We start from the raw sequence: 19,669 nt of genomic DNA, 5'->3' as shown, positions 1-19,669 counted from the left end.
AGAGCCGAGGACTTAGGAATCTGCATGGTTTAGGGACTGTGATCTCCCGGTCAATTATCTGACCTTTCGGACCGTCAATCTTCTCATTTGTAATTTGGGGATAAAAATCAGGGCATATCCCAGGGGTTTTTGTGTTAATTAATGATGCCGAGCTGTAGTCGGGCAATCTATCAACACCTCCGGAATCAGGGACGAATGACAAGCATTGAGCCGTGAGCTGCTGAGCGCTTCCCCCGGGCTGGCGCATCCCGGCAGCGCCCCCGCCTCGGCCGACAGCGCCCTCAGGCTCGGCGCGAGCGCGGTGCCCCACCCCCATCCCCCGCCCCCTGCCCCCAACCCGGCCGCAAGCTCCTCCCCACGCGGCCGCGTCCTCCCCCGCGACGGCCGGGCACCTGGCAGACGCGCGGCGGCCGGGGAAGCGGGAGGCGACCCTCGGGCGGCGGCGGGCGGCGGGGGAGGGGTGCGGGCGCACAGATGGGAGCAACTGAGAAGAGCGGCAAGAAGAGCCGGAGGCTGTTTTCTTCGCTGCGGCCGTGGAAGGCGACCCGGCGACTCTGGAGGACGCGCTCGGCTTCCAAGGCTGCGCAGGGTGAGTGTGGGCGCGGCCGCGGGACCTGTTACTGCGCGCCGCGGGTGCCGGCCTTCTACTGCTGGGGGGCTGCGGTGGCCCCGAAGGCCGTAGGTGGCATCTCCCGCTGGGTTCTCGGCCCCCAACTCACCCCCCTCCCCGAACTCCCCAGGACCCACGGGCGGGGGCGACGCCGCCTGGATGTCTGGCCCTGCCTGGGCGACCCTGCACCCTGACCCTTGGCCGCAGGGACTAGACCAGTACCGGAGCTCCCCCGGGGTCGCTCAAAGACAGTCCTCTTCCCGCCCCTCCATCCCCCTCCACCCCTGAGCATCTCCCCTTGGCTCAGGTGGTTGCAGCTTGTTTATTTCCCGAAGAAGTCCCTGTGTGTCCGTTTGGCTGTGAGCAGAGAGAATCCGGGGTGCCTCGGAGAAACAGTTTGTATCCCCCACCCCCGAACACCTGGCCCGCACCTGCAATGCAGTACCCGTTGGGGGAATTAATCCGATCCAGGTCTGCGTGTGAGGTCCTCCCTATCTGGACCCACCCCCTTTCCAACCTGTTATCATGTACACTCTAGTCACGATTACCTATTTCCCAAACACATTCTACCTTGTCCTCAACTAGGCTTTCACTCACATGTATTCAATCACTGACTTACTGCTTTCATTCATTCCAAAATGTTTATTGAGCTCCCCAGTGTGTCAGGGCCGGGAGAGAACCAAATAGACAAGGCCACAGCTCGTGGAACTACTTGCAGAGGGGGAACCGACATTACGCACGTCAGACCGGTAAAAATCCCCATTACAAATTGCCGTGTGTACTTGGCAGGAATCAGATCATCTGCTGGGAGAGGCAAAAAGGTAGAGGGGCCCTGGCTTATATGGAAGGTGGCCAGGGAGGGTCTCTGAGGCGGTGCCATTGCAGTGGAGCCTGAAGACTGATCCGGAGTTACTCCAGCATGGAGCCAGGGTTAGAGCATCCTGCCAGAGGCAATAACAGGTGGAAAGCATCCCAGTGCCTGAGCTTAGCAAGGGGAAAGTAAGGGAGACAGGGCCTGCTCAGGGTCTGAGTAGGATGTGACAAGGAGTTGGGATTTTATTCCAAGTGAGCTGGGAAGGCACTGCAGGTTGCCGGCATGTTCTGAGCACAGGGGCCTGATCCGATATGCTGGCTCACTGCGTTCTTCTCTCTATCTGCAGGGGCCATGCGTTGGTCTCTCAGCCTGGCCAATTCCTACCCATCCCTCAGGACTAGCACAAATGCCATCTCCTCTGGGAAACCTTTCCTGGGGTTCATGCCACCTGTAGCCTCTCTTTTGGTATTTTGTCATCCATAGGGCATTCGTCACTGTTCATCTGCTGTTATAGGTTCCATGTAGGCAAGTTCTCATCCACTTCATCTTTGCCATCTCCCACCAAGCTAAGTCAGGATTTGGTACTTTTAAGATACCTGTTTGCTTGTGTGTGTGTGTGTGTCCTGTCTTGTCCTTTTCATCTGTTTCCATCACGTGAGCATTCTTCTTCCGAGGCTGACATGCCTTGAGCTCTAAAATGGCCGACCAGGGCCAGAGGCAGGCTGCACCAGGGCCCTGTCGCTGGTGTTGGCGTCACCGCCCCCCTCCACCCCAGGGTTGTTTGGAAGATTGAATGAATTAATGAGTTAATAATTGTAAAGTGCAGGCACATAGTAAGCATTCTAAAGAGAAATTTGACAAAGGGCAAAAACAATTTTCAAACATTTATTTATTGTGTTAGAAACAAGCCTTTCAAGTTAGGGAGACTCTGTGGCTTGGCATTGTCATCTTGCGAGCTTTCAAAGGATGTCTTCTTACTTTTAGTCAGTGTGCCAATTAAATTCCTTTCTCCTTGCATCAAACGGTTGCTGAAACTTAGTAGGTCTGAAAGCTGACCACCCGCACCCCCCCCCCCTTTTTTTTAGCTTGCCTGAGTAGTTGAATAGATTGGGAATTGCAACAAGTATTGCTTTAGTGATACTTACATGCATAATGTTACTCCGGGTGTTGTGTGAATGTTTTACAAAAGAGGAATAAACGGATATTTCCACTGCAGTGAATTGGGTGAGGATAAGTTTTCTAGTTTTACAATTTTTAAACCCAGGTGTATACTGTGTACACAGCCACCCTCTCCTCTTCTCTGTTCCCACTCTAGACTTCACCCGTGGATTCCCATGGCCCACTGCCATGCCACACCTCTCTTTTCTTCAGTAGGATCTTGGCTGATCACTATATTGCCCTATTTCCCCCCACCCCAACCTGGAGATAAGGCCATTAAAATGTCTTATATTATATGATACTTTACAGTTTACAGAATAGCTCAACTATGAGGTCTTGTTTAGATGTTAACAAACCTTGGAAAGAAGGAGGATGGATGGTATTTATTTCCCCCATATTAGAGATGAGGAAAGTGAAGCAAGAGACCAGGTAACTTGCAGACGTTCATAGGACTGGTGTGTGGCCGTTTTAGGCCTGGTTATCCACACAGCTTCCTTTCTTCCACGTCAGACAAAATAAACGTGTTCCAATATCTATACTCATAGAAGGAAGAAGTAAAATGAATGAATATTATGCAATGAGTGAAGTCCATATCCAAATTTTATTTAATTTTCCTTAAAGGTGGCCTGAATTCCTCATGATGATGTCAACATCACTTAGGGCATCTATAATCATATGGTTTGGTGCCAGACAGACTGTGATTTAAAGCTGCCACTGATGAGTGGCACACTAATAAATGGTGTGATCTTGGGCCGGGTGCTGAATCTTTCTAAAGCTCATTTATCTATCATATGTAAGATAGGAATGATATTCCTGTCTTAGGTTACTGTGATGATTAAATGGGTTAATATATATAAAGTACTTGGTACGTAGTAGCTCACAGGTGGTGGTTATTTTTATTAATTTTAGTCCAGATATTCAACCCTATGATCACACCCCAAATATGGGAAGTTCAGTGGGTGGTGGGGTGAAACATGACTGGAAGCTCCTTAGGGGGCAGCAGTCCCTTCTGGACCAACTGGAAGGCCTTCCATGTCAGTATCCTTCTCTCCCCTTCCCCCCTTTTTTTCCACCAGGAGATTACAGGTGAGAAGTAGCATAGCTTTGTGAATCCCTGGCATCTTTTCAGCTTAACATTGTATCCTGAATGTAGAAGATGAATGTAAATATGTTTATTTATTTATTGGGTAACAATACATGAATGGATAAGTAATAATTGAATCCTCTAGGATATATATGTATTGATTCCTTACTTCCTTGCTAACACTCAGTGGTGTCTGCCTTTTTGATGGGTATGAATTGGTACTGCCTGGTTGTTTTATATTGAATTTCCCTGACAAATAATGAAGCTGAGGATTTTTTCATATGAATATTGGCTATATGTGACTAAGACATGTGTGAATGCCTGTTTATGTCTTTTCCTATTTTTTTCTTGGGGGTTTGTTTTTTTCTTATCTACTTATAGGAGTTCTTGAAATATTCTAGATACTAATGAGTTATTGGCTTATATGTCCAAGCAACTTTAAAAACTATACTAACCATGCAAGCTATTCTAAATGAACAAGCTGTGCTCCAGTAGAAATTAACCCCCCCAAATTGCTTTCATCTTTTATAGAGAATCACATTTTAGTCAAATATCAAAGCTTTTAGGTTATCAAGCAGGGAGCAAATAGTTGGTGGAAGTATTTTGTGAGTAGTAGACTTTCCTAGTCCTTGAAATGATGGTAGAAAATGGGTCTTATGCTCTTCCCACCAGAAATTACCTCCCACAAACTGTGGTGGGCCGAAGTGCCCTTGCCTGAATTGAAGTTATTCTTTGTAAAGTCACAGGTTGGAACTGGAGTCAGTCTCCATCAGCAGGTAGTGTTTCCAGGACCAGTTACTTGGAGGGAAGAACAGAACTTGTCAGGTGACCTGTGGTTTATGCTCTCACTGCCATTTTCTTAACCATATGTCCCTACAAACAAATCACAATGAATGGGGATAATGATCACTACGTAGGGATGTTGGAAAGATCAGATGAGATCATAACTGTCAAAGGACCATGTAAATGCAAAGTATGTTTGCTGGGCCCAGGGGAGTAACCAAGCCTTTGTTGGGGTGGGACCCATAACCTTTGGGCCCCATCCCTTCTACTCTCTGTTCTGCATACAGGTGCCTGATTGTAGGCAATGCGGGCTCCAGACTAGCAGCAACAGTCTCTTCAGAACTTGTCAGAAATGCCAATCCCTGGCCCCCCACCACAGAGCTACCCAATCAGAAACTCTGGAGGTAGGGTCCAGCGGCCTATGCTTAACCAACCCCAGCAGTCATTCTGATGTACGCTAATGCTTGAGAACAGCCTAGTGGGATGTGCAAAGGCTTTAAAGACAGCGAATGTGGGATTTTCAATCTTAACTCTCCTATTTGCCAGCTTGTGTGATGAGCAGGTTACTAAGCTGTCTGCCTTCCAGGCTCTCACTGATAGAAGGAAGAGGATGTCACTTCCCTCCCAGGGTTTGTGAGAAGTCAATGACAGGCAGTATCCAGGTTCTGCCACCATGTAGTTGTGTGTCCTTCAGCAAGTCTCCTTTCTTCTTTCTGCCTCAGTTTTCTCATCTGAAAAAGATGGGCTGGAACTTCCCTGGTGGTCCAGTTAACCGGTTAAGGCTCCTTGCTTCCACTGCAGGAGGCACAGGTTCAATTCCTGGTCTGGGAACAAAGATCCTGCATGTCTTGCAGCATGTCCAGAAAAAAAAATTTCAAAAAAGAGATGGACCAGCAAGTGTTAACATGCATGCTGCACAGCTTATTGTGTGCCAGCTCTTGTCCTAAACATGTGAATATTTTAATTTTGTTTAGTTCTTACAATAACCCTGTTTTACAGTCTCTATATTATGAATGAGAAAACTGCAGCACAAAAAGGGTAAGTAACGTATTCAAAGTTACACAACTAGAAAGCTTGGATTCAGACCTAGGCAGTGTGCTGTGAGAGTCCTTGCTTTAAAGGCCATGCTTGGCAAATAAGTTCTCTTTAAATGTATGGTGCTGCTGATGAGAAGAGTGCCTGGTACACAGTAGGCACGGCATGTGTGAATTCTCTTCCCCTTGCCTTGTGGCTTGGCTTCATCAGAGCCCACCCAGCTTTTCTTATAGTCATGCTGCCTTCCTCTGCGGTGCCCCTAATCACAAACCCCCCTCCCCCCGCCCACCCCCAGGCAGCAGTTTTCTCACTCTAGACATCTCTCTCACGGCTGAGCAAACCAAACAGAGGCTTGGCTGGGGGAGAACCAGAAATGTGGTGGTGCAGGTGAAGTCACCCTTCTGTCACCCTACCCTGCCATGTTTGGGAAATGAATGACTAAGCCAGAAGAGGTCCAGGCAAGTTACCGAAAGATCATTAGGTTTGCCTAATTTGATACATAGCCTCCAAGTCTCTTTTGCTCTCAGATTTCCAAGGGAATGTGAAAGCTTTTTTTGCTGAGTTTTTCTTCTCAGTACAATTTACAGCTGGGCAGTTGAACCCACAGTGTTAACAGCAGCATGTTTTTTTTTTTTTTTTTTCATCGTTATTTTGCTAGGACAATGAAAAGCCTTATTCTCTTTCAGTTCAGGGTGTCACTCATTGTTCTTGAAAATTCTTTTTGGTTTTGCTCTCAAGATGGCCTCCCTCGCTGGGGATGACTCACCAGTCTAATGACTCAGAAGTGGCATCTGAGAAGACAAGGACTGGGGAGAGCTGTGAAGGGACTTGTGGCCAGTGGAGCCTGCCTGACGCTTTCCCTAAACTTGGTTATTGAGATGGAGCATCATTTCCATTAATGGTTGTTGGTACCAGTTTAATAGGAGCGTAGGATCTGCCAGAGACGCTGCCTTGTTCTGGAAAGCTCCAAGGCTTGAGTTCATCCTTGTTCCTCAACTGTGCCTGGCCTTGATGTGGCCACATCCTTGTTTACTGCGGGCCAGATAAGACTTCTGAGAATTACCAAACACTGCTTAGAATGGCCACAGAATCAGACAGTCTAAGGCTTCTGTAAAATCTGTATCATGAGGGAAAATAAAGACTTGTTTTATCTGAAGAAGACCAGATCTCTTTTGACTTAATTTAAAAAATCAAGTAAGGATGAATAGAAAGATAAGCATATATGTGATAAAGCAAATTTAGTAAATATACTTGAAAATGTTTGCCATGCAATTCTTTCAACTTTTTGTATTTTGAAACTTTTCAAAATACAGTGTTGAGTAAAATGCATGTAAGCCTAGAAAAGACCACACTCTTGGGAAGAAAATTGTTTCCTTGTTAATATGAATGCCAGCCCCTCTCCCTCTTCCTCAATCCTCCCAGCCTTAGTTTTTTTTTCTTGGAAAACCTGCTTGATTAAAAGGGGCCTGGAGTGAGCCTGGCAGGGCTTGAGCTGATCCTGTATGCCAGGGCTTTATAGTTTTCCTGATATGTAATTCTCACAATAGCCATATTAGCTGTTTATTATTTTCTGTATTTTACGAGGAAACTGAGGTGCTGAGGGGTATGCTTGATCCAGATCAGTAGGTGATAATACTAGTCTTAACAGCATTTATGGAGCCCTCCCTTTATGCGTCATACTTGACATATGCAGCAGCATACTTGACAAGTGCTGTGTACTTGACATGCACTAACTCACTTGAGCCTCATCCTGCCCTGGGAAGTAGGTGCCTTATTGTCTGCATCTTACAGATCAGGCAATAGAGACTGAGAGAGGTGCAGGAACGTATCCCAGCTACCTCAGGAGCCGGGAAATGGCAGAGCTTGTGTTTGGACCTGGCCTCTTCTGCTGTCCTATTCAAACCCAAGCCTTGGCCTAATGGAGTAAATCAGCAAGCCTTGTGGAAAGCTCTTGTTCTGAGACCACAGGCTCTTTAAGAACAGAATGTTCTGTTCAACACTGTGTTATTCTTTGTGTTCAGAGCAGTGTCTGGCATAATGAATATTTATTGGATGAAAGAGTACCTGGATGGTGGCTCTTAGCACCTCCTTCTTCACCCTATCTGCCCCTAAAGGAGCTCTGAACTGGGCACTTTTTGGCTGCCCTGGCCTTGGTCCTTGGAGATGGAGATGCTTATTTCTTTGAGGTGATTTATGGGCCAGCCTGGCCCATTTGGTTGGCAGTGAGGAATTCCAGTGAAGGCAGATTTTTCTCATTGGCCTTTTTTTCAAAGATGAGCATAAAGTTATTATGCGCTGTCAAGGAAAGATGGAAAATAAAATAAAATTACTCCACACTTTGGAGGAGTCTTTAAATTGTGGCAGCTAGCAGTCAACTCCCAGAGAAGGCAATGGCACCCCACTCCAGTACTCTTGCCTGAAAAATCCCATGGACGAAGGAGCCTGGTAGGCTGCAGTCCATAGGGTCGCTGAGGGTCAGACAGGACTGAGCGACTTCACTTTCACTTTTCACTTTCATGCATTGGAGAAGGAAATGTTCTTGCCTGGAGAATCCCAGGGACGGGGGAGCCTGGTGGGCTGCCGTCTATGGGGTCGCACAGAGTTGGACACGACTGATGCGACTTAGCAGCAGCAGTAGCAGCAGCAGTCAACTCCAGGACCCCTAGTGGCCATGACAAGCTTTTGCTCCATAGCTGTGTTTAACTTGGGCTGCAGTAATGAGCAGGTAAATACTAGCAATTAGTTCTCTTAATGTGCCCAAGTATGTTGATAATTATACTTTATATTTATATAGAACTTGGTTTACAAAGTGGCATGTCTATTCTCTTTTGATCTCCTGAACAGCCTGGAATATACACAGGGCCGGAATGATTAGCCCCACTTTACAGATGAGTAAACTGGTGACAGAGAGGTTAAATCACCTGCCCTACACAACTCAGGTAATAGTGGTAGAGATAGGCCTTCACCTTCTTACCTCTCCTCCCTCCAGCAAAACTTCCATGTCAGTCTTGTACTGGGGATGAAAGCAATGGGTTGGTTTATTTTTTTAAATAATTTTTTTTTTGGAATATAGTTGATATACAAAGGTGTGTTAGTTTCTGCTGTATGGCAAAGGATGTCTTTCTTTTTGTTGTTTTTCCAACTTAGTGAGGGCCTGGATTGGGTCAGTTAATCTTTCTGAATATCAGTTTACCAATCTGTATAATGGGGAATAAACACTGCCCATTAGTGAGTGCACTTGGAGCTAAGGAGGTTGTGAGAGTTCAGAACTTTTAAAACAATTTCTGAGTGAAGATTTTTGGAAGGCACTGTGTTAACTCTGATCCATTTCCCACAAAAGCATGCTAAGTGGCACCTCCCCTGGCCACGCTATCTAAAATAGCACCTCTTTTACCTTATTGTCATGCTTCAGTTTTATTCACAGCATTCACTGCCATTAATTATATGTTTGTATTTATTTGTTAATGGCCTGTCTGAAGCCTCCCACCCAAATGTGACAGCCATGAGAGCAGGTACTTGGTCTGTTTTCCTGCACTCCTGAGTCACTAGCAGGTGGAGTTGTGCCTGGCACAGATAACCACTCGTTGAGTGAATGAATGAAGGGATGAATTGGAGCTATGTAACGATTGAAAGTAAGCTGGAACTGGATGATCGAAAGGTTTGCTTGAGTATTCCTGGCTATCTAACAGAGGGGTCTTGGGTCTGGCTTTCCACAGATCATTTCTGTCTCAGCCATCCAGTGGCTTTAAAGCCTTGAGTACCAACTTATGCCTGGGTGAAATGGGTTCAATAATCTAGGTCCATACAGCAGATATAGGTCATTGTATGGCACTGTATGCTGCATTGTAACAGCTGGTGAGTGGCCTGAAGACTGGGGCTGGTTCTGTCACTGTTTTATCCCCAGTACTTAGCACAGAGCCTGCTCCACAGAAAGGTAAAAGAAATGTTTGCTGAATGAATGAATATGTAAGAAGAAATGGCACAGGGCTCTTAATCCACCTCCAAAATGAAGGTCTCCATTTGAGGATAAGCTTGGTGCATGGCACACACGTTCCCCTTTCAATTTGAATCAAATCTCTCTGGAGAGAAGGAGGCACTAAACAGTGCCCTAACCTACTGCAAGGAATGGCAAGCCTAGGCTCCAGATCCAGTTCCATGCCATGTTTTGGAATTTGTGTTTACGTCTGCCTTCATCTCCATCCTTTCTGCTTCAGTATAAGCAAAATTATAACCCAACACACTGACTTGCATGCAATTATCAGAGCCCTGGTGCTCCTCCGTTGAGGGACTTTGTCCCCGAGACTGCTGACTGTCTGAATGACAGATCTAAAGTCAGAGTTGCAGAATCAGCCGGACTTTCCTGCTCCTTTGCAGCAGAGGCAGGAGGGAGAGAATGAAAGATTCTGAAAATAAAGGTAAGAGGCTGACTGCAGAGGGAAGGCTAAAAGATGCTAGGGTTAAGAGGTCACTCCATGGACATGCTGAGTGTATATTAAATGGCTGGTTTAAAATTAGTGTGCATATATTATTTAAAAAGTCTAGTTATATAATAAACATGACTTTTAAAATTAACTGGTTTCTGGTTTCCAAATACTGTGTCATTCAGTTTTCCATTTTTGTGCTACTAAATATAACAACATTTTTGCATTCTTCATTTAATCCTGGCTGAGAAACACATATTTACATTTCACAAATTTCCTTATAATAGCTTGCTTTTATTTCAAGAGTGTTCACAGTACTTAATATATAGGTCTTCAATACATTATTGGAATTGCAATATCTGAAATACTTCAGACTTTTTACAGTCTGGGTTCTCAAGAAAAATGTGGGCCAAGAATCCTTTAATGAAGATTCACCTTTTCAGGAGGATCCAACGGGGAGCTGTCACTGACCTTCAGAAGTGTTTATCTTGCAGAGAGATTTTCAGATGCAAACTTTCCCCCCACCCCAACCCTAGCCTCTGTCCCTAGATCCCTGGGCCCTCCCCAAGCACCTTCCCCCTACATCCCCCAATTCTGTTGAGGCATGGGGGAAGACAGAACGGATTTAAAGGAAAATTCAGGAAAGGACAGGGGTCTCTAAAGTGAGCCAGACAAATATTAAGCTCAACAACGATTCTGGAGCATACTGAGGTTTTGAATTCCGAGGCTCCTTACATTTTCTTCCTCAAACGGGGGAGGAGCTCTAGAACTCAAGGCTCGGGAGGCTACAGGGCGTACCTCAATCCTGTTCCCAGGAAGGATCCCGTCCTTGGTGCTGCGTAGGTGCTGCTCCCGGTTGGGTGCAGGAGGAAAGTGCAGGGTATGCAGGCAGCAAGGCTCCCGGGGAAAGCTCTAGGATAGCCGCCGTCATCGCGCCACCTGGGCCAGCCCCAGCCTCCCCAGCGCTAATTTTAGGGTTTGCCTGCTGCATCGCGGCCTCCCCACCCCCCCCCCCCGCCCGCAGCAGGCGTTCGCTGATCTCACCCCAAGCCTCTGCGCAGCAATTTGCACTCCACTCTCTCCTCCAAGAGCGCTCTGCTTTAAGGACACCGCAGCACTTTGCCTCTGGGCACAGGGCTTGGATGCCCAGCTGATGCGTGGCACGCAACTCCGGGCGGGTTACTTGAAACCACCGACCCTCCCCAACGCCCGAGATGAGTTGTTTGCGTAATCAGTGAGACCCGCACAGGCCCCAATCCTCCTGACTCTACCGTGCGCAGGACTGCTTGCTTGGCCTTCTTCAGCCCAGTTCTCGGCCACACTTTCTGGGGTGCAGTCTTACTTGTAATGGACAGTGATGTTTGTTCCATATTAAAAATAAACAAAAAACGACCAACCGAACAAATAAAAAACACACAGCCTGATGCGGGTAGGGGGGGCTGGTATTTTAATCTATCACACTGTAAGGAAGGCTCTTAAACCATCTCACTTTCTCTTATTGAGGCTTTAAAAGGAGCCCGGGTAGCTGGTGTTTGTAGATTTAGGTCTAATAGGCTCTGGATCATTCATGTCCACATATCGATCTCTGGTTTTGATGTTTAAATTTTAATTCAACAGCCTGAGCGGGGAGATTTGCATGTCCCTGGTAAATCAAAGAGGACCTGCCCACTGCTATTTGTAAGCCAGTCTCTCATGGACAAATAAAATATGTGCGTGTTTGTTTAAAATATTTTAAATGAACTCGAGGAGAATGTTGGCCTTTCATGTGTTGTTTTCAGTAGCTGGAGAAAGGGTTTCCGGAAAGAAAAAAAATGTGCTTATATGCCCTGTCATGCTAGGCCAGAGGCATGGTTTAGAAAAAATTAAGATTGAGCTGGAGGCTCAGGTTAGGTTAATATTCACCATCATTTGGAATGGAAACACTCTCAGTTTCTCAAGTGTATCAGGATGCTTTAAACTTCAACGGTATTTAGAATTTTGTTCCACTTTATTTTGGAAAGAGCCTTGGTTGGAAGTGAGAATGGTTAGGTTCTTGCTTGTTTTGTCATTTAACTCATTAGTGACCTAGCACAAAACCCTTTGGATCTATTTTCTTATATCGAAAATGGAGTAATGTTAGACCAGAGCACTGTTCTTCAGGTTATGGGTCATAAGAAAGCAATTTAGTGAATCTCAAGCAACCTTGTATAAAAATGTAATAGGATAGAAAATATCAGAAACCATTGTGTATGCTAAGTGTAAATAATTGTTTCCTGTAACTTCTGTTTTAGGTATTTATGTTTATGTGAATATGGGCTGTATTAATGTCAGATCTGTTTCTTATTGCAAATCCTACTCAAAAGAGTTTGAGAAACACTGAAATCAATCATAGCTTCCTAGTTTGTCAAGAAGTCTATGAAATGTGGTTTTATATGTATATCCACTTTTGTTTCTGTATGATGAGAATGTCAGTAGTTTTTCCTCAAAATTTTGAAGGAGTTTGAGATCCCAAATAGGTTATGAATCATTCTGTTTCCACTAAGGCCCTCACAAGCTAACTTCTTAGAGATCAAAGAATCCTTTCAGGGCTGGGAGATAGGTGTGTGTTGACAGGACCAGTTAAGTGTGAGACGTGAGATGGAGTATGTGAGCATGTTAAAGAGAAACTGTGACCATGGTAACCAGACCATGAGAGCTATTTGTAGATTCCAAAGTGCCAGTTGGTGACCTAAATATGAAACATAAATATCTAAAAATTAGTCTTTGTGCTGAAAAGTACCACAGGAAAACCATCAAAATGTTGTGCTTTGTTTGGAAGTTAGCTCTCCTTGAAAAGATTGAAAACAAGAACCAGGTAAAATCTCAAGAAACTGACAGGGACAAATAAATCATCAGAATGTTGGTAGGCAGAAATGGAATTTTTATAAGCTGCCATCACGTGACTCGTGTTCTCTAAATGTTGAGCTGTGGTTTAATAAATGCCTTTCTTTTTCCTCTTTTAAGTACATCTTAAGACAGTCTGATGAGACTTTTAAACACAAACGGCATTGTATAGCATTTACCCAACATCTCAAAATGCTCTGCAAGCCAGAAAAAAACTTTGTATGGGGCAACTCAGAAGAAAATAGTTGAATGAGTTAATGACTAGGTATTGGCAAACATGACAGCTAATTATAATAATAACAACCATAGCTCCTATTTGATGAACAAGTAATATGTGAAAAGCTCTCTGCAAGGTGCTTTACACATTGTCACAACACTGCAAGGCTGGAGGTATTTTATGTGTAAAGAACTGAATTAAGAATTTGTACAGGGACACATAGCTAGTAAGTGGCAGACCTTTTATCTTCATTTTATCTTCAGAACCATTCACATGGTGTACAAGGGCTTGAGAGTAAGTAGCATGGGAAGATAGCAGAATTTTTAATAAAATTTTCTGCATTATTTATTGCTGGATTAATTTACTTATTATAAAAAGGGAAATGTGAACTGTAGAAAATGCTGGCTTTTGCAAAATTTTCTAGACTGTGTTTATTTGGAAAATATGCATTTTAACTCTTAAGTTCAGCTGCAAATTTTCCTTTTAAGTTCTCTGAGTATTTTGTACAACAAGATTTTAGAAACAGAAATAAAAAAGAATAGTGCAGAGTTTGAAAATTTGAGTGGAAACATTTTTTTCCTACAACAGTTTAGGGCAAATAGTTCTTTTTTCAATTTTTTTCTATGTTTTATTTCAAAATAACAAGCATGACATTTTGTGAGCAAATAAAATTATGCATGACATTGTAACATGGTAAAACTAGGATTAGAGCACACTCTTTCCTGACAGATTTTGATTTTTTACTGAAAGTTATTACAGAATCTGATTGGGAGTTTGAATATTGTCAGATCCAGACTTCTAAACCCTAAATATTTAAAAGACTATGGTGTACATTCCCCAATCAGCAGTTCAAAATGAAATCAGTGCTGTGCTTAGTCACTCAGTCATATCCGACTCTTTGTGACCCCATAGAAGGCAGCCTGCCAGGCTTCTCTGTCCATAGGGATTCTCCAGGCAAGAATACTGGAGTGGGTTGCTATGCCCTCCTCCAGGGGATCTTCCCAACCCAGGGACTGAACCCAGGTCTCCCACATTGTGGGCAGATTCTTTACCATCTGAGCCACCAGGAAAGCCCAAGAATATTGGAGTGGGTAGCCTGTCTCTTCTCCAGGGGAACTTCCTGACCCAGTAATCGAACCAGGATCTCCTGCACTGCAGGTGGATTCTTTACCAGCTGAGCTACCAGGGAAACCCCCTAATGTTTTGTGTGTGTGTGTGTGTGTGTGTGTGTGTGTTAACAACCATGACTATTTTTAGAAAAAGTGATACTTTTAGAGAAAACTCAATTCTTTCAAGATTTTTGTCCTTGCTGCTTGGGACTGTGTAGGTTAGGCAAATGATGTATGTTGGTTGGGGTGATCTATACATGGTTGAATGAGTTTTCAGCTTTCATGGCTAGCATGAGATAAAGCTTGGTTTAGAGCCTGGACTATGTCAGTGGTTCTCAAATGCACATGATACTGCTTCCAGTTGTTATGTGCTTCCTGTGGAACATACTAGAAATATGCAAGGGGCTCTAGCAGCATTCCCTGGGCAGAAACTGGAGCTGCTTGATGGCTGGCAATGTTCCTGATTGTTCCATTTAATGATGAATTATTCCTGGGTCCTGTGCAATTTTCAGATGTTTTGCTGAAGAGGTAAGTTGAAAAACTCTCTATACTTTTCTGAGCCTAGAACATATTTATTGGTTTTACATTTGCACTGAAATTTCCAGGATTAAAAATGCTGTGTAAAGCAAGGAAATATTTTATTTAATACTTAATTGTGTTTAGAAAAATCACTTGCCCAAAGCACCAATTGGTTTGAGACATCAATACAACATACCCGTCTCATTCAGTGTATATACCTGTATGGGTATGAATATTATATCTTGCTTGAGTATTTGTATATTGAAATCCATATTGTTTTGTTATTCACTTCTCTTTTATGTTATTGTTGATATATACATACAGTTATTGTTTAATTGTGTTAGGTAGATAATTTTATCTTTAAATTTTATCTTGAGATGCTAAACAAGGAAATATACGATATTTTTATATTTGTATATATGTATGTTAGAGTGTAGGGCTTCCCTGGTGGCTCAGATGGTAAAGAATCTGCCTGCAATTCAGGAGACCTGGGTCTAATCCCTGGGTTAGGAGGATACCCTGGAAAAAGGGAATGGCTACTCACTCCAGTATTCTTGCCTGGAGAATCCCATGGACAGAGCAGCCTGGCAGACTATAGTCCATGGGGTTGCAAAGAGTCGGACATGATTGAGCGACTGACACACACACATGTTAGAGTGTACAAATGACTTTATTTTTACCTCTTTAATAATTTAAAAGAATTTCAGCAAACATTAAAACTTTTGGAGACTGTATATTCAATTTTACTTTTCTTATTCTTAAAAAAAATTAGAGTAGTCTACAACAATGAGTTTGAGCTGAGCATTAACTGACCTCTTTAAGGGCAGAAATACTGAGATATAGGCATTATAAATCTTCTAAAAAATAATGTCACTGGTAATATATAGTTGTGTTACTGTAACTGGAATTTTAAAATTTCACTTTGTAATTGTTTGCTGTTAGGATGTAAAAATATAGTTGATTTTTATTTGTTGACTTTATTTCCGTGACCTTGCTAAATTCATTTATTAAATAGTTTTAGATTTTTGTAGATAGTAGGTTTTCTACGAATAAAGACGTTGTATTTCTTACTTTCCAGTCCTTATACTTTTTATGCCTTTAATAACCAGTATTATTGCACTGGCTATGCTCTCTTAAAATGTTTACTAGAAGTGGTGATGGTGAGCATCCTTATCTTGTTCCTTAATCTCAGAGAAAAAGCTATCTTTCACCATTAAATACATTATTTGATTTAGGGCTTACATAGACATTTTTATATCAGATTAAGAAAGTTAACTTCTGTTCCTAGTGTGCCAGGTTTATATCATGAGTCGGTGCTGAGTTTTATCAAATGCTTTCCTGTTTTGGGGAGCCCAGCCTGGTGCTTTATGATGACCAAGAGGGGTGGGATGGGAGGAAGGAGGGAGACTTCAGAGGGAGGGGAAATATATATATATATATAAACTGATGACTGATTCCTAATGTTGAACAGCAGAAACCAACACAACATTGTAAAGAAATTATCCTCCAATTAAAAAAAAAGATAAAAATGTTTTCCTGTTTTGTGATGATCATATGACTGTTCTATATTTATTCTGTTAATATGATGATTACATTGATTTTTTCTTTTTGAATGATCTTTTTAAAGTTTGAAGTATAGCTGGTTTACAATATTATATGATAAAGATGTATAGCATAGTGTTTCAAAATTTTTGTAGAGTATAGATTATACCCCATTTATAGTTGTTATAAAATGTTGGCTATATTCCCAGTGCTGTACAATGTAACACTTATACTTAGAGCTTATTTATTTTATACACAGTAGTTTGCACCTCTTAATCCCCCTACTCCTATCTTCCTCCTCTCTTCTTCCCTCTCCGCACTGGTAACTGCTAGTTTGTTCTCTGTATCTGTGAATCTGTTTTGTTATATTTATTTGTTTGTTTTATTTTTACATTTATGTTTGGAGTGTTAAACTAACTTTGCATTACTTAATAAACTCACTTTAGTTGTGGCATATTATCGTTTGCATATATTTGCTGGCTTTCACTTGCTAATGTTTTGTGGCGGAGTGTTTTTGTTCAAAAGAGAGATTAACCTGTAATTTTCTATTGTGGTGGTGTCCTTGCCTGGTTTGGACGTGAAAGTTTTGCTGAACTTATAAAACAAGTTAAGAAGTAATTCTTCAGTCTGTTTTCCTGAAGAGTTCTGTGAGAGTTCTAACTCCTTTTTAGAGTTATTCTCTAAAAATTCACTGGTGGAAACCATTTGTGTCTGGAAATTTTGTTGTGGGAAAGCTTTAAAATATGGATTCATTTATTGTAATAGGTATAGATTTATTTAGATTTCTTATTTCTTTTTGTGTTTTAGGAAGTTTTTTTTAGTGTTTTTTTAGTAAGTGTTTTTCTAAGAATTTGTCCATTTTATCTGAACTTTCGAATTGATTGGCATAAGGTTTTCTTTACATCCTCTTATGATCTTTCTAATATCTGTAGGTTGCCTGGTATTTTCCCTACTTTTATTCCTGATATTGATTTTCTATTTTTTATACTGGCAATTCTCAGTTTTTGCATGCATATTACAAAGATTTTATAAATTGTATTAATCTTTGCAAAGAGCTGGGTGGTTTTGGATGGGCCCCATGGCTTGCAGGATCTTAGTTTCCTGAGCAGGGATCAAACACTCTCCCCCTGCAGTGGAAGCAGGGAGTCCTAAACACTGGACTGCCAGCAAAGTCCCTTGCTCTTTGTTTCTAGCTTACTTTTACTGTGGTCAGAGAATGCACTTTGTTTATTTCTTGTACTTTTATTATTTAAAAAATTTACATTTTATATTGGAGTAGATTTGATTAACAGTGTTGTGTTAGTTGTAGGTGTACAGTGGAGTGATTGTTATACATATTATGCATCTGTTCTTTTAAAAATTCTTTTTGCATTTAGGTTGTTACAGAGTATTGAGCAGAGATCCATGTGCTATACAGTCTGTCCATGTTGGCTTTCTATTTTAAATATAACAGTGTGTACATGTTTGTCCCAAACTCCTAATCTATCCCTACCCCCACTCCTGCTCCCTCCCCCATAATCGTAAATTTCTTCTCTAAGTCTGTGAGTCTGTTTCTGTTTTGTAATAAGTTCATTTGTATTTTTTTTTATTCCACATATAAGTGATATCATATGATATTGGTCTCTCTCAATCTGATTTTCTTCATTTACTATGATAATCTCCATGTCCATTCATGTTGCTGCAGTTGGCATTATTTCATTCTTTTTAATGACTGAGTACTATTTCACTGTATATATGTACCACAGCTTCTTTGTCATTCATCGGTCTGTGGACACTCAGGTTGCTTCTGGTTCTTGGCTATTGTGAATAGTGCTGCAGTGAACATTGGGGTGCATGTATTCTTTTGAACCACATTTGTCTCTGACTGTATGCCCAGGAGTGGGATTGCTGAATCATATATGTGTTCTGGTTTTAGTTTCTTAAGGAACCTCCACACTGTTCTCTATAGTGGCTGTACCAACTTACATTCCCACCAGCAGTGTAGAAGGGTTCCCTTTTCTCCACTTGCTCGCCAACATTTATTGTTTGTAGACTTTTGGTGATGGCCGTTCTGACTGGTGTGAGGTGATATCTGATTGTACTTTTGATTTGCATTTCCCTAATAATTAGAGATGGGCTCGATAAAGGACAGAAATGGTATGGACCTAATAAAGCAAAAGATATTAAGAAGAGGTGGCACGAATACACAGAAGAACTGTACAAAAAAGATCTTCATGACCCAGATAATCACAATGGTGTGATCACTCATCTAGAGCCAGACATCCTGGAATGTGAAGTCAAGTGGCCTTAGATAGCATCACTATGAACAAAGCTAGTGGAGGTGATGGAATTCCAGTTGAGCTATTTCAAATCCTGAAAGATGATGCTGTGAAAGTGCTGCACTCAATATGCCAGCACATTTGGAAAACTCAGCAGTGGCCACAGGACTGGAAAAGGTCAGCTTTCATTCCAATCCCAAAGAAAGGCAATGCCAAAGAATGCTCAAACTACCGCACAATTGCACTCATCTCACACGCTAGTAAAGTAATGCTCAAAATTCTCCAAGCCAGGCTTCAGCAATACGTGAACTGTGAACTTCCTGATGTTCAAGCTGGTTTTAGAAAAGGCAGAGGAACCAGAGATCAAATTGCCAACATCTGCTGGATCATGGAAAAAGCAAGAGTTCCAGAAAAACATCTATTTCTGCTTTATTGACTATGCCAAAGCCTTTGACTGTGTGGATCACAATAAACTGTGGGAAATTCTGAAAGAGATGGGAATACCAGACCACCTGACCTGCCTCTTGAGAAATCTGTATGCAGGTCAGGAAGCAGCAGTTAGAACTGGACATGGAACAACAGACTGGTTCCAAATAGGAAAAGGAGTTCGTCAAGGCTGTATATTGTCACCCTGCTTATTTAACTTATATGCAGAGTACATCATGAGAAACGCTGGGCTGGAAGAAACACAAGGTGGAATCGAGATTGCCAGGAGAAATATCAATAATCTCAGATATGCAGATGACACCATCCTTATGGCAGAAAGTGAAGAGGAACTAAAAAGCCTCTTGATGAAAGTGAAAGAGGAGAGTAAAAATGTTGGCTTAAAGCTCAACATTCAGAAAATGAAGATCGTGGCATCCTGTCCCATCACTTCATGGCAAATAGATGGGGAAACAGTGGAAACAGTGTCAGAATTTATTTTTTGGGGCTCCAAAATCACTGCAGATGGTGACTGCAGCCATGAAATTAAAAGACGCTTACTCCTTGGAAGGAAAGTTATGACCAACCTAGATAGCATATTGAAAAGCAGAGACATTACTTTGCCAACAAAGGTCCGTCTAGTCAAGGCTATGGTTTTTCCTGTGGTCATGTATGGAAGTGAGAGTTGGACTGTGAAGAAGTCTGAGTGCTGAAGAATTGATGCTTTTGAACTGTGGTGTTGGAGAAGACTCTTGAGAGTCCCTTGGACTGCAAGGAGATCCAACCAGTCCATTCTGAAGGAGATCAGCCCTGGGATTTCTTTGGAAGGAATGA

The 19,669-nt window shown here is 42.5% G+C and overlaps 1 protein-coding gene across 1 annotated transcript in view; it reads left to right on the top strand.

The window, feature by feature from the left end:
• The first annotated feature begins 455 nt into the window (after positions 1–455).
• Positions 456–19,669, top strand: part of DNAJC6 (DnaJ heat shock protein family (Hsp40) member C6) — a 175,558-nt gene continuing 156,344 nt past the window's right edge. Inside the window, exon 1 of the mRNA XM_055585565.1 lies at positions 456–589. Coding sequence (XP_055441540.1) covers positions 475–589 — 115 coding nt within the window. The 5' untranslated portion in view covers positions 456–474. The remainder of the gene's footprint in view (positions 590–19,669) is intronic.

This window comes from Bubalus kerabau, chromosome 6 (genome assembly GCF_029407905.1).
Source record: "Bubalus kerabau isolate K-KA32 ecotype Philippines breed swamp buffalo chromosome 6, PCC_UOA_SB_1v2, whole genome shotgun sequence".
Lineage (NCBI taxonomy): Eukaryota > Metazoa > Chordata > Mammalia > Artiodactyla > Bovidae > Bubalus > Bubalus kerabau.
Note: the sequence above shows the minus strand (reverse complement) of the source record. Positions and strands in the feature narration are given on the sequence as shown.